The sequence below is a fragment of the Triplophysa dalaica genome, chromosome 1 (genome assembly GCF_015846415.1).
Source record: "Triplophysa dalaica isolate WHDGS20190420 chromosome 1, ASM1584641v1, whole genome shotgun sequence".
Classification (NCBI taxonomy): Eukaryota; Metazoa; Chordata; class Actinopteri; order Cypriniformes; family Nemacheilidae; genus Triplophysa; species Triplophysa dalaica.
In genome coordinates this window covers 27,165,712-27,179,956 of record NC_079542.1, presented here as the reverse complement: position 1 = coordinate 27,179,956, position 14,245 = coordinate 27,165,712, and the positions used below count along the sequence as shown (strand labels likewise).

The 14,245-nt window shown below is 37.0% G+C and overlaps 1 protein-coding gene across 4 annotated transcripts in view; it reads right to left on the bottom strand.

The window, feature by feature from the left end:
* znf638 (zinc finger protein 638) overlaps positions 1 to 14,245 on the bottom strand; it is a 37,915-nt gene that overhangs the window by 15,564 nt on the left and 8,106 nt on the right. The window contains exons 1-9 of one of the 4 annotated variants that reach the window (XM_056772684.1): positions 10,727 to 12,094; positions 9,323 to 9,471; positions 5,608 to 7,060; positions 4,659 to 4,720; positions 4,326 to 4,364; positions 3,833 to 4,206; positions 3,306 to 3,523; positions 3,004 to 3,147; positions 1,038 to 1,136 (exon numbers count right to left, since the gene is read on the bottom strand). In XM_056772684.1, the coding sequence (XP_056628662.1) occupies positions 1,038 to 1,136; positions 3,004 to 3,147; positions 3,306 to 3,523; positions 3,833 to 4,206; positions 4,326 to 4,364; positions 4,659 to 4,720; positions 5,608 to 7,060; positions 9,323 to 9,342 (2,409 nt within the window). In that variant the 5' untranslated portion in view covers positions 9,343 to 9,471; positions 10,727 to 12,094. Of the gene's footprint in view, positions 1 to 1,037; positions 1,137 to 3,003; positions 3,148 to 3,305; positions 3,524 to 3,832; positions 4,207 to 4,325; positions 4,365 to 4,658; positions 4,721 to 5,607; positions 7,061 to 7,172; positions 7,278 to 9,322; positions 9,472 to 10,726; positions 12,095 to 14,245 lie in introns of those variants that run through there. The other 3 variants (XM_056730188.1, XM_056729434.1, XM_056731029.1) reach the window with 3 other exon arrangements.

Genomic DNA, 14,245 nt, shown 5'->3' with positions numbered 1-14,245 from the left:
TGGAGAAGGTTTTTCGATAATTTGATCTTCATTTCAACCATAAATTGTTTTTCGTTTTCAATCCTCCCTGTAGTCTGTTCCATCTGAAGAATTCAGATGCAAATCCCAAAAAGTCCATAAGATGACTTTTTGTTTATATAAGCATTTTTTATCAGGCTCTTACATTTCATTTTACTTCCAGCAAAACCAGATGTTTCAGACCGGGAAAAGTGTGGTATTTAGTGGGTTTTGAAGCAAAAAATTTTGAGTAGGATAATGTATACTACGGAAAGCATTCACTAAACATCACAATCAAATTTTTGACAGAGATTGCTTTTAGAGAGTTTTGCATCTGAACTCTGAAAAAAAGCCTATGTAGCTGCTGCCACGTGTGCAGAATCAGAGCGGCAAACTCTAGCAGAATGTTTTTAATTTGAACGTCAAACGCAATAAGAACTTTTCAGTTATTTTTCTAAAAAGTTAACTATTGTAACATACTGATTTGATAAACAAGCAATTAAAATTTTAAGCAGTATATCAAGCTCTTTGTCCCAAATCCAAGCATTTTTTAAACCTGCACCACATTAAAAATCAATAATTTTTCAGAATTTCCATCACCCGTACGAACCCTGTCGGCCTGAATGCTGTGAGAAAAGCAGCCGTTAAATACCAGCGAAGGTTCTGACAAGGAAGACGTGCGCTCCAATCAGAAGGCACTGTCATAAATAATAATGAGTAATAATGTACAATAGTACATCGCCACATCATATCCTGTCATGTTGGCCAGATGAGGATTTTATACCCAGAAGGCGAAAAAAGCTAAAAAAAGATAGAAATTAACTAGTTTTCTCTCCTGAAATAACATACAGTTGCTAACATTGTTTTCTATGATGTGCAACATAACCAACTTTTTTTTACATCAAAGTAAATGTTGTTTAGTGTTTCGTGGCTCTTTAAACTCTGGACCCCCCTGGCTACGGGCCTGTAATGTCAGGAATTTACTAAACCAATCTGTTGATGCACTTGATGACCTTTAAGTTCTTAATGTCTCAACTTACTTTCTCCATGTAAATGCTGACCAACTGCCCATGAATTTTCATGTTTTTACACCTGAGCAGAATTCTGGCATCCTCCTCTCTCTCCATACACACTGAGGCCTAAAGAAAAAACACAAATGAATTTAACATTTGATCCCCATCCCGCTCTTTGAAAATCCAGTACTAAAACATACTAATAAAGAAAAATGGAATGGAATGATATGATATGAAATAAAAGTTTTATTTGATGAGACTCGTTCGATAGCCTCAACATTTTAAATACATTCAACAGATGGATAACAACTTTATTAACAACTTCTTTGGCACAAAATGTGTAAATAAAATAAATGTACATTAATGCCCGGATTCACAGACAAGACTTAAAGTGATAGTTCACCCAAAAATGAAAATTCTCTTATCCTTTACTTACCCTCATGTCATTTCAAATCTTTATGATTTACTTACTTCTGCAGACCACAAAAGAAGATATTTTGAAGAAAGTTGGTAACCGAAAAGCACTGGCCCCCATTCACTTCTATTGTATGGACACAAAACCAATACAAGTGAATAGCGCCAGTTAACATCATTCTTCAAAATGTCGTCTTCTGTGTTTTATCGAAGAATCAAAAGTCTTGAAATGACAAGACAGTTAGTAAAAGACAGAATTTTCATTTTTAAGTGAATTAGTCAAGTAGTCAAAACATCCCTAGTGTGTGTCTTGAGACAAAGGAGTTTAAAAAAGGTACTTAAATATAGTCACTGGACTAAGGCCTAGCCCATTCTAAACAAACATGCTGCTACCTTCAAATCTCATTGGTTATTGAGTGTCATGTGACTAGTGTATATTTAAATGCTTAGTTAATTGTATAACTCAAAGGGATAATTTACCCAAAAATTTTAATCCTGTCATGAATTACTCACTCTCAAGTTGTTCCAAATCTGTATTAATGTCTTTGTTTGGTTGAACACAGAAGAAGATATTTGGACGAATGCATGTAGCCAAACCTTTCTTAGACCACATTGACTACCATGGTAGGAAAAAGGACAATAGTGGTCAAAAGTGCCCAAAGAAGAGTTTACTTTCCTACTTTCTTCAAAATATCTTATTTAGGGTTAAACAGAACAGAACAAAACAAAACAGAAAAAGTATTTTTTCCTACTATGGTAGTCAATGAGTACAAAAAACTGTTTGTTTCTAAGAATTCTTCAAAAATCTTTCTCTGTGTTTATTAATACAGATTTGAGACACCTCAAATGTGAGTAAATGACCATATTTTTTGTTTTTGGGTGAACTATCCCTTTTATAGATGGATGTGCTATTTGGATCATCAACATTTCAAATACCATAACAGGATTTAAAAGGGATACTTCACCCAAAATTTATAATTCTGTCATCATTTACGCACCCGAGTTGTTCCAAATCTGTATACATTTCTTTGATCAGATAAATAGAGAAAGATATTTGGAAGAATGCTTATAACCAGACAGACCCCTCCTCCCCCCTTAGACTCCCATAGTAGAAAAATAACTATCAATTTATTTTTGTTCTGTAGAAACAAAAAACATTCTGAAGAATGTAGGACAGCAAACAGTTCTGGGGCACTTTTACTACCATTGTGTTTTTTCCTACAATGAGAGTCAATGGGGGCAAAATCTGTTTGCTTATAAGGATTTTTCCAAATTTCTTTCTGTGTTCATTGGAACAAAGAAATTTATACAGATTTGGAACAACTCGAAGGTGAGTAAATGATGACAGAATTTTCATTTTTGGGTGAAGTATCCCTTTAACAAAATTATTTGTTTGAGTAAACCTAAAGAAAACCAAAAGCTGGGATGGCATGAGGGTGAGTAAAATATGAAAGATTTTATTCAAACCACTCATTATGTAAACCACTGATAATAAGTAATTTACCCTGAAAGCCAACGATGTCATAGACATAATTTGTTACATTTCCTATCTGTAAACATAGTTTTATTAATTAATTACCTGATTTATTGCCTTAAGAAGGATGGCAGTATGAATCTTGCCGTAAGGTTCAATGGCATCAGTCAGTTCTTTGCTGGTGGTGCGGGAAGGAACTCCTTTGATCCTTAGCAAACAGGACGTGCCTGGAGCGCCCTTGGATGTAGTCTTTACATCATGTAAAAAAGTTTGATAGCAGTTTGTTTGTGTACCAAACTATCAGTAAAGATAAGCTTACATTTGCTCTCTTTATTAAAGTTAACTGTGTGGCAAAATAAGAGAAACAAGCACACACAGTGTACAACTTTTTATAACTAATCATATACCTCTAAATATGTAGTAGTCTTCTGGGTAAGGGTTTTGCTAGACGAGGAAGATTCGCTTCTCTTAGGAGACAAAGGCCGTTTGCTACTGCTGCTGGTACCCTTTGAAGAGGAAGCAGTGGAACTACTTTTCTTCTTTGCTAGTTCAGCCAGTAGGGCTGGTGCTAAGGACTCTACCACAGCCTTCAAGGTTTTACTATCTGTAATTGATGAGAGGTCAGCTGTTGGTGAGAAAACAACACTGTGCATTAGTCAACTCAGCCATTACATTAACAAAAAATAAACAAGTGCTAATTTTAACACAATCACCTCACTGTATGAAAAGGTACTACTACTTCTGTGAATACTTGAGACAAAAAAAAAATGATTTTCTCTCAACAGCTATTGTTCTGGCTTTTGTGGACACTAGAAACTTGGTATTTGCACCTATTGTGTTATTCCTCCTGTATGACATATTGCTTTATTGCTCCCTGAACTCTCTGTAAGTCGCTTTGGATAAAAGAGTCTGCTAAATGAGTAATTGAGATTACCTGATGACATGATGAGTTTTTTGGCCAGCCGTTCACTACTGCTCGATCTCTGCTGCCGGTGGGGGCTTGAGCGGCGTCCAGGAGAACGCCTGCTGTTGTAATTTGGAGACCTTGACCGTTGGTAAGTTGGAGTACGGGACCTCCGTCTGTAAGGGCTGACTCTAGTCTTCCTACGGGGGGAGCGAGACCTGCTCCTACGGGGAGACCTAGACCGGCTGGATCGCCGGTACCTCCGGGGGCTCCTGGATCGCGAACGAGAATGTGAACGTCTGCGACGACTTGAGTCATGGCGCCGCTTCGGGCTAGGGGATCTGGAGTACGAGTGAGGTAGGGTGTGACGTTTGGAGCTGCTGTGTTCCAATTTGGGATCAGGTCTGCGGACAATTGACAAAGTAAATTTAAGTATTTTCAGATGAATAAACAGCCTATGAAGTATGTATTAAACTCTTTGGCAAACACATGGTCAAAAATTTCCTCTTGGTAGCAGTCATACCTTGAAACAGACACAGCTTCAGCATTCCAGTCAGGGTATCTACAAAACAAAAGACACGTATTGCTTTCCATTTATTTCCCATAAAATTTCTAACTTAAGGCAAATAAATATGTGACCCTGCCTGTGAAAACCGAGCATCAAAATTGGATTTCAACCATTAATTTCACTCTGAACTTTGACATGGCCGTACTCAGTCAAAATTTTTTTGTTATACTTTCATAGAATGTTCTTTACATTAAGGAAGATTTTGCTGTAAAGCTAAAATAAAATTTTAGCCGGGTTTTCACAAGCAAGGTCACATTCATCATCTGCAGCCAGTCATAAAGCACTTACTGTTTCCTTAGAAGCCTACAATTCTCAATGTGTAAATTTGTGTTCTGGTGTTCAATCCAGTCCTGTAAACGAAAAATAAAAATACTACAATCCAAAGAACGTCAAAATATATACAGAATGTTTTTTTTCAGCATTATATCCATCATAAACAACAGAACTGTGCCTTTGACAAAATTGAATTTGTAAATCGTGTACACAGATAAAAAAGAACATCAACATTCATATATGAATGTATGTGTGTATGTATGTTTGTATGTATGTGTGTATGCATGTATGTATGTATATACACTAAATAAAAAAAGTCAGAACAATAAATAAAAGACGGCTTGTTAAACAAACTACAGCCCTGCTTTTGGAGAAAAGAAATCTAAGCTCATAGTTCATTACAAAAGTAATTTTTACATGAAAAGTCCAAAGTTTTGCATCAGGTATTACAAAGATGTTCATTCTTGAGGGACACCGCAATCTGCCTTTCCTCTTCAGTGCTGTTGTAGGTCACCGGGTCTTCACAAAAAAGACTATATTTTTCAGCAAGTCCAAAAATCAGGGGATGATAATAGATTGCAGCAAAATTACAGTTCTCTTTTTGTTTGCAGTACTGGGATGTCAAGGTCTCCTTCCAAGGCTTCCGAAACTGGAACTGTCTTGGAGTAGTCAAGATGCTAATTCTGATTTTAAAAAGTCCCACCTTCAGAATCATCTACTCAAAAGCTTGACACTTTACCAGCAATGTGGCAAATGCTCATTTAATGAGGAATTTATGTTAAAAAAACATTCAAATTTCACTACAGATTTCGTACACTTTATTTTATTGTTATATGTAGTACAATGTTAACTCCAAGTCAACCAAACGATTCAAAAGAATCAACCGGTATGTAACCCTTTTACATACAACAAAAGTACAAAAATCTGCCAAATTACGCACACTACTGGTTAAGAAGATACTCACCTTAATCTGGACACATTCAATGTTACATAGAGAGCATGTATGAGGAAAGATTCTTGGAGTCGCTGCAGAGTAATCATTCATCATGGTAGGAGTCGGGAGCCTCTTGGTTATGGTCGCGCTGACTGGGGGTGGAATGAATGGAATCCAATTAGCAGTTGGAGGTCCGGAGATATTATCAGCGTTCATTATTGATGGAACACCAAGCAGAGGTGGAATCTGTGAAGGTGGTTGAACAGCCTGGGAAACAGCTGGTCTTCCTGGAATCGTCTTAGTGGGTCTTGAGTCCATTGCCAGAGGCTTTTGAAGACTTGAAACGTGCGCAGCTCCTGAAGCAGCTTGACATGGCTGAGGATGCTTTTTAACACCAATTCCACTAAAGATGGGGGCAGGGACTTCTCTCACAAACTTAGGTGACTCTTCAGGTAGATGCTCACTTGTAAACCCATCCGGGCCCTCCTCAGGATAGCCAAATTTACTAGAATGTCCATAGTCAATGACTTGTCGAGGGTCATAGTCTATGAGTTCAGATCTTGCATTAACGTTCCTCTTCACTTTACGCATACGGATGTCTCGTAAAATGAACGGTAGGTTGTCAGGAGTCAGCTGATCATCTGGATAGTGGCTTAGAAGCTCGAGGTCCTCATTTGAGAGTCCAAAGCTTGCTAGGATGCTGCTGGCACTTTCCGAGGTGTAGCGTAAAGGCTGTTGTCCTGGTGGTGGTTGGCTACCCGAAAGCCTAGATCCCACACTTCCACCAAAACCTGACAACTGGAACATCTGAGAGGAACTTGGAGAACAATCCATGCTTGAGGAGGCTAAGAGCTTGCTAGGTGCCTGGTACCTGGACCAGTCCACATCATCAGATCTCGAAGTCCCTGTAAAACCACTTCCTCCTGACGGAAGTACTTTATCCCTCATGTCCTTTTTCATTCGGGGGTCTGTCGATTTGGGCTGCTGCAACATTTGAGCAAGAAGGCGAACTTCCTCACGGGCTCCCCGAAGGTTTCTGTCTATAGAAGCTTCAAGATCTGGAGAAATCTGTGACTGACGTCCCAAAGAGATGGGCATCTGCTGGTTACCCATCAAACCCCCACGAGAATTAGACATAGATCCCGGACCATGACGGGCTGATCCCAGCACTAATCCAGGCTGTGACCCCGGACAATACTGGCCAGGCACGATTGGTCTCTGATCAACAGGAAACTGTCCACCACAGGGATTATATCTTTGATGGGACATTGTGACCTTAAGAAAGTTGAGCAAGGTCAAAGAAGGTGAAACAATTGCTGGGGGAGTTATGCTTCTGCCAGCAAACGCATTCAGCTGGTGCAATGCCAACTGAGTCTTTATTTGTGCTAGCTGGAGGGAAACTGGGTCCAAGAGCGGTGGACTCCCAAAATGGTTCAGGCAATTTGCAACCGGGGGCACACAACTTTCCAAGAACAATGCAAAGCTGAAAGAATTAGGGGGAAAAACACACACAAAAAGGGTTACTGGGCTTGTTGTTTCACGTCTTGACACATTAATGGCAAAATGGTTGCAACCAATTTCTCCTTTGTTCACACATTTAAATCTCCAGCTTCAAAATCCTCCTGAGCCCCATTGGATTTAAACAGCATTCCATGTCCTTGCTGAAGAAGAAAAACAGCAAGCAGACAGGACAAGACAGACTGCGGAAAATATAACAGTTAAGGCATACCTTATCACACACATGCATACATCTTTCTCCTAATTTTAGCTAGTACAAGAAATTTGTCTGAAAACTTAATGTGAGCAGGGAGGGACATATAGCCTCAATACAGGACAAAATGATGTACCAAACAGTAGGGCTGGGCGATGTGACGATGTTATCGTATATCGCCGATTACAATAGACAGATACCAGACGATAATTGATAATAATGGAAAATACACGTTATAACATTACATTGCGATGTAGGCTTTAGTGTGAACGTTAATGTTCATATGCCCAGGAAGTCAGTAAGTGACAGAATTTTGGAAACGCTGTTTTGTTCGGTCAGTTGAATGTGATAATGTTTTCTGTGATAATGCAAAGTACCCTGTCAGATAGTCCTACCATCTTAAAATAAACACATACAATTAATTTACAGCGTAAATACCCTGTCAGATTATCCTGCCAGCATAAATTAACCATATTGGATTAATTTACAGAAAAAACAATCAAATTGTACTATAGGTATTAAATAATATGTTGAATGATTTAACAACGAAAATACAATATCATATTCCCGTAGCAGTATAAAATAAACAGGTAGGATGATTTTATAATGCAAAAAAATGACATAACATTGATGTGCGCATGCCTGGCATAAAAGCAATGGCTTATCTATGTGCTTTACCTTATGAAAGAAGTCAACACAACACTGGTTTGTGCGCGCCTGTGTGTTTGTATACGCATGCCTGTTTGTTTGGCTCTTGGCGGGTCTGGAATGAATTCCCTCCCCTTCCGTATCCGCAGATTGAACATAATATTAAGTCAATTATCCATCTTTTTTTTTTAACACATCACCCAGCCCTACCATACTCTTAATCCACTGACAACTGTGACCAAAATATTTTAAGTGCTAGTTGCATGTTAATAATAAAACAAAGCAATTTTTTGCAAATCGACTTTGCAGTTCATGCTATTGTCCATCCTTATCAACAAACACACACTCATTTTGTAAAGAAACTGTACTAAACCTGTATTAAAGCAAAATAAATTCCACAAGCATTAAAACAAAGTTATGCTGTTTATTATTGTCTTTATTATAATACACCTATAAATGGCATGATGTTTATAAAGAAGGGGAGGGGACATTAAAGCATTCATATCATAATATGATCCTTACCTTTATTACATTAACATTAAATTACGTTACTAAGATATTAGAAACACTAACATAACTGGGTAATTCTCACAAAACCACCGAAACATAATGGCAGTAATGACTTAAAGAACTATAACTCAGTAACACAAAAAAATAAACTCATTAAAACAAAAAAATGATAAAAAAAAATGTGTTAAATGTCTTATTAGATATGATGAAAAATACATTTGTGCTTAGGCATGTTTTTCTTTTTACCAAAGCATGCTATGGTATTGACATTTACAGACTACTAAAGTATTGAGATTTTTAAGGTCTTAATATTTACATTTATGTATTTGGAAGACGCTTTTAACCAAAGCGACTTACATTGCACTGTATTTTACATTTGTTTCTGACTTTGTGCAATCCCCTGGGATCGAACCCATGACCTTGGCATTGCTAGTTCCATGCTCTAACTGAGCAACAGGAAAGCTATATGCACGACTTCCTTTTTTTTTATTTATCTCCATGGTGTGTTATATGTTGCCCATGCATGTATTGGAATGCGCAAAATTTAAGTGTCGGAGCAAAAGATGTAATCTATCTAAAAGGAATGCTCACCCAGACCTTGTGCACCCACACCCCCAAAAATCTACATCATTTTGTGGTTAGAGCGTCCAAATGTATACGCAAGTAAGGTGAGGGACCTGTCAGTACAATTGCTTTGGAACCTGATTTTCCAAATATGATAAGAGATGTTACATTTCTGTTTCAGGCTGACAGTATTGATCAATCACTACGCACTGGTTAACTGGCCAATCATAGCACACCTCGCTTTGAGCCAGAGGCGGGGCAAAGAGGAGATTCAAACATGCAAGGTATGTGAAAAATACAGTGTTTATTTACCTTAAATTGTGTATACACATTGCATCACATCTGGGGATGGTGGTCTAGTGGGTTAAACCACTGAACTGGTAAATCAAAGGTTGCTGGTTCGATCCCAGCAACCACCACCAGTGTGTCCTTTACTCCATGTTGCTCCAGGGGGATTGTCCCTGTTATAAATCCACTGTAAGTCGCTTTGAATAAAAGCGTCTGCCAAATGACTAAAAATTTGAAATGTAAAAACAAACGATTATATTCGTTTTAGCTGGGTCATGTGACCCATTTAACAGGCCTACTTTAAACATATCTGAGCTTGTTTTTTTATCATTAAAATTGTAATAGCAAACGCCCAAATAGGTGATGCCTCACAAAAATCAGTTGTTTTAAGGATGGAATGTTACTACATTCCCTTTAAAATGTTTTAATGAGCCCTTATGAAAACGTAACCCGGGATTTGCGTTTTGTCATTAAGCCATTCATAGGTCATGCAGTAGAACAAACCTGACTAAATAAAAGAAATAGAATGAACATTTGCAAAATGTTAACCAGGCCAGACGGTTATCGTAAAATACGCAGTCGTTCGTTGTGACCAATTGTTTCAGCGGGAGTATTTTGATGCAAAATGAGAGAGACTCGTGGCTGGGTCCACCAGACGACTTGAACACAAATTGTCTACTAAACAGTAATGGGCATTTTTATACACAGTGAAGCCATTTGTAATGCCAGATCTTAATCTGATTTACAGTTCTCTTTTAATATTTATGTACCAGTACGATTCGAAAAAAGACAGAAAAAATCTATGCATCTAGCCCTGGAGAAACCACACCCGACAACGTTAGAGGACAAGGGCTAAATCATAACTACAGATCTAATAACATTATAGCCATCCCAAGACCGCTGTAAATAACAGCTACAGTTAAATATATTTTGGGGCACAGATATGCCGCCGTTGAGCGATGGTTACACCCAATGTGCACTTCAAGCAAAATAACAAACTTTAACTTTTTCATTTAAATCAACCATAATACGCTAGAAAGATGCACCAGACGATAACGCTAACTGTTACATACGGAGTGAAACTAGTCAGCACTAAAGGTTAATAGATAGTTCAAATCTGTCTCGTCGTTCGCTTGCAAAGTAACGTAATATCGGGTTAAGAGTGATCAGTGTCTCGTATATAAAATAAAAGCAATATTTTGACAAATACAACGCAAAATCAGCGCAAATGTAAACTGATAAGATCTCGACGAAAGAAGTGATCCATCGTGAAATCAACCCGATATTAGCAGGCCTCTGACTCGGCTGGTCTGCAGTTCAGTCGACATCGTGTTTTCACCGAGTAATAAGCCACTTCAGACGACAAAAAAGGGGATGTACACGAAAGTGGTAACCCACACACAACTTAATTGCACGACAATAACATACCTCGTGTTTTAATATGTAAAATCTTATAGAAGAAAACCATCCGATCAGGAAACCGATTCGACATCTGCGGACGGTCTGCGTGCAGATCAGACTCGATAAAATGATTGACGATTCATCGACCAGAAACAGATTCAGGCAAACCAATCAAACTCTAAACTACGTAATACGCCTCAAGACATTTTATAACGGTATTTACGTTTATTTTGCGAAAACCGTAAATGATTTGTAAAGCTGGAAAAAGATAAACTCTTACTTTTATATGTTAAAAAAATATTATATTGTCAAATAAATATATGAAAGGGCAGTTCCTAGGCTTGGTGTCCAGCAGATGGCAGTATTTGAGGAATTAAGAGATTATAGTCAACTCTACTGGAAAACACTTTGGGCGGTTTCCCTGACAGGGGTCTTTTTAAAACAAGACTAGGGCTTTGTTAAATTGAGGATATGTAAGTCGTTTTTAAAAACATACTTTGCCATCCTTTCCATCCATACTTTGCAAAATCATTACTGGTGCGCATTTTGAGACAAAACAATGACACTGATATATTTTAAGAGATGTCAGTTTAAATTGTTTTAGATTAAGACACCTTGAACCTTTAAAATAGTCTGTGACTAGGTTTAAACCCTGTCTGTGAGATAGTTCGAGCATAAAATACATATGTTTATTTTTATATAACGCATTCCTCTTAGAAACACAAAAGAAGATACTTCGAGGAATGTGTCCATGGTCTCTCAATGGAAGTCAATGGGGGCCAATGTGGTTTGGTTACTAATGTTCTTAAAAATATGAAATCAAAATTTAAATGATCACAAGGGTGAGTATGAGATGAGATGAAATAATATAGAGTATTACAACAGCAAAACCACTGATATATATTTTTTTAGATATTGAAGTAATGGCTACACTGTGATTGAATTAAGGCTTATCTGACTTCTAATGTAGTTCTAGGAAGAGGTTGGTGTGGGACATTGGTCGTATCATAATGTAAAAAGTAACAAGTGAAGTGTTATTTATCTTGAAACTGGGGCTGGACAGTGAACTATATTTGATTGAGTAGGCTTTATAATATCCACTATTTTTGTCCAATGACTAAATTTCTGTAATACGAAAAGTTTTGAAATGAAAGTTTTTATATATATTATAGTCTGAATTGTATCAGTGGAGATTGTTATTTTACATTTCTTATTTAAAATTCTTTAGCAGTTTATTGGGCACAATCAAGTATTATCAGATTTTGTTTTTAGTTCTGAAAGTGTGTGAGGCTTACCCCCTCCCACATCAATTGTGTTTGGGATCATGTTTAAGGGAAACCATGTAATGGGGCTGACAACAATAAACATCATGCACAACGAAAAAAATAAGCCACAGCATGCCAACCACAAAATGAATGACCACCATCTTGCTTGCTTACTATGTGAAGATTAGAAATACCAAGTAGCTATGATTTGAAATGTAAAAAATAAATTAGCTGTTCTTTGGGAACATGACCATAAAGCATAATTAAAATAATTTAATTAAATAATTTACTCGAGTACACATTTCATTTTGCTTTACTCATTTTACATTTGTTTACTGTTGTTTAATTGTGCATCTCTTCCACCCTATTCTTCTCCATCTGTGCATCTGCCTCTTGGTTGAATAGAAGTATTAATTTACAACATTGAGTTCGGTTCTAACATTATGGTATAGTTGTAGAAAGATCTAACTTTTGTTTTATTAAAATGTGGAACCCCATTTATGTTTAGTCCTATCACACTCATCTCAATTTTATCTGTTCCTATTGTGCTTTTCTTTTTATATCATCACCAGCATAGTGTCAGACATGAATCATTTTGCATGAGGGCCAATTTCAATAAATAACAAGTTGGCCTAAAGAGAGAGAGAGCGGACTGCAATGCAAATGCTCTGACAGGACATACAGAAAGAGAGACACATGCTGATAAGTGTTATTTGCACTTCTCATTTAAGAATAGATGACTTCAAACATTATTGTACCACAGAGCTTTGCAGGCAGGTACATATTCTGAAGCAGGCATGGCACCAGTTGTTCCCAGTAGAACAAATGGCGTGGGCTGTGAGGGGCCCTGTTAACAAATAACTAAAAATTTAATGAGGATAAATACACCCCAGGGCCTAGGGGACAGGTATTATATATATAACTCAGCACTACACAGAGACTATGAGTAGTTAAGCTCTTCAGAGGTAACGATAACTTTATCTTAGCCGATCTAATTGAGACCGAGCATTTTTGGTGTTTATTCTACCCACTTGCAGGGTCCTATTTAAGAGGTCTAATTTTATTGTGGAAACAATTTACTAGTTAAATTTTATTATGAATTCAAGTCAAAAAGGTTGAGAGGTGATATAAGCGACCAACAGTGTTGCATTTAAAAACATTTAAAAAAATGAAGGATCCGAGTTGTACTTTTGTTGTCTTTATACGGGTTCTTCAGAACTGCCATGTAATGAAGACATTCAAGTTGCGATTGAAAGAGCAAAAAGGCGGAATAAGAAACGGAATCCGCTACAACAAAGAAAGTGCCACAGATGGAGATTAAACAAAGCACGAACAAAGACAACAGATTTCTTTCGGTCTTGTAAAAGTATGAAACACTGTTCTTTCACATGCGTTCATCCAGTAAACACGTTTGCGTCGCCGGTTGTTCCTTTAATAGGAAATAAAAATCGTGCCGTGACATCGGTGTGAACAACAAATAAGTACTGGCAAATCATTCCGGAATTACGAGATCTTTCCTGCGGTTTGTAAGCCCCTTTTGATTCCGTACACTGTTAACAATTTTCTTGTATTTTTACAGTAAGTTACTGGCAGCACGGTTGCCAGTAAGTTACTGTATTTTGATTTTACAGTACTGTACTGTAATATATTATTACAGTATAAAAAATATTACTGTATAGCTACAAAACAGTATTTTACTGTATTTTACAATATTTTGTAATTTAGTCTATTTTTACTGTATTTGTATTATACTGTAATTTGCTGTAATACCTTTATTGCTCCATTATTATTATTTAATTACAAAAAATATTATATATCTTAGCTAGTTTAGAATTAAATCTACAGTTATTAATATTAAAAAACTGCTATACTTGACATTATAATTCAAAAGACAATCCAAGCAATGTTTGCATTAAACATATTTTTTATTGATACATATGACACTTAAATGATTGAAACTTCTCAAAAGTGCAAGGGCACTAAGGTATGCTACATTCCTGTGTACTTCTATATGTGAAAAGCATTTAATATTGTAGTCGAGAAACTATATGACTTGCAGTTGTAACTGGACATCCTGGGATGACTTTCCTGGTTCAAAAATGACCAAATCCAGCCAAAATATCAATGGTGAGACTGTAACACAAAAAGACACAAATAACAAAATCTGTAAGCCATAGAAATAAGTACAAATTGTGAACTAAATGGTGAAAGAGAATTCAGTAACACTTTAATGTAAGGTTTTGTTCCATAAGATGTATTAATGGTTTAGCTAATATGAACT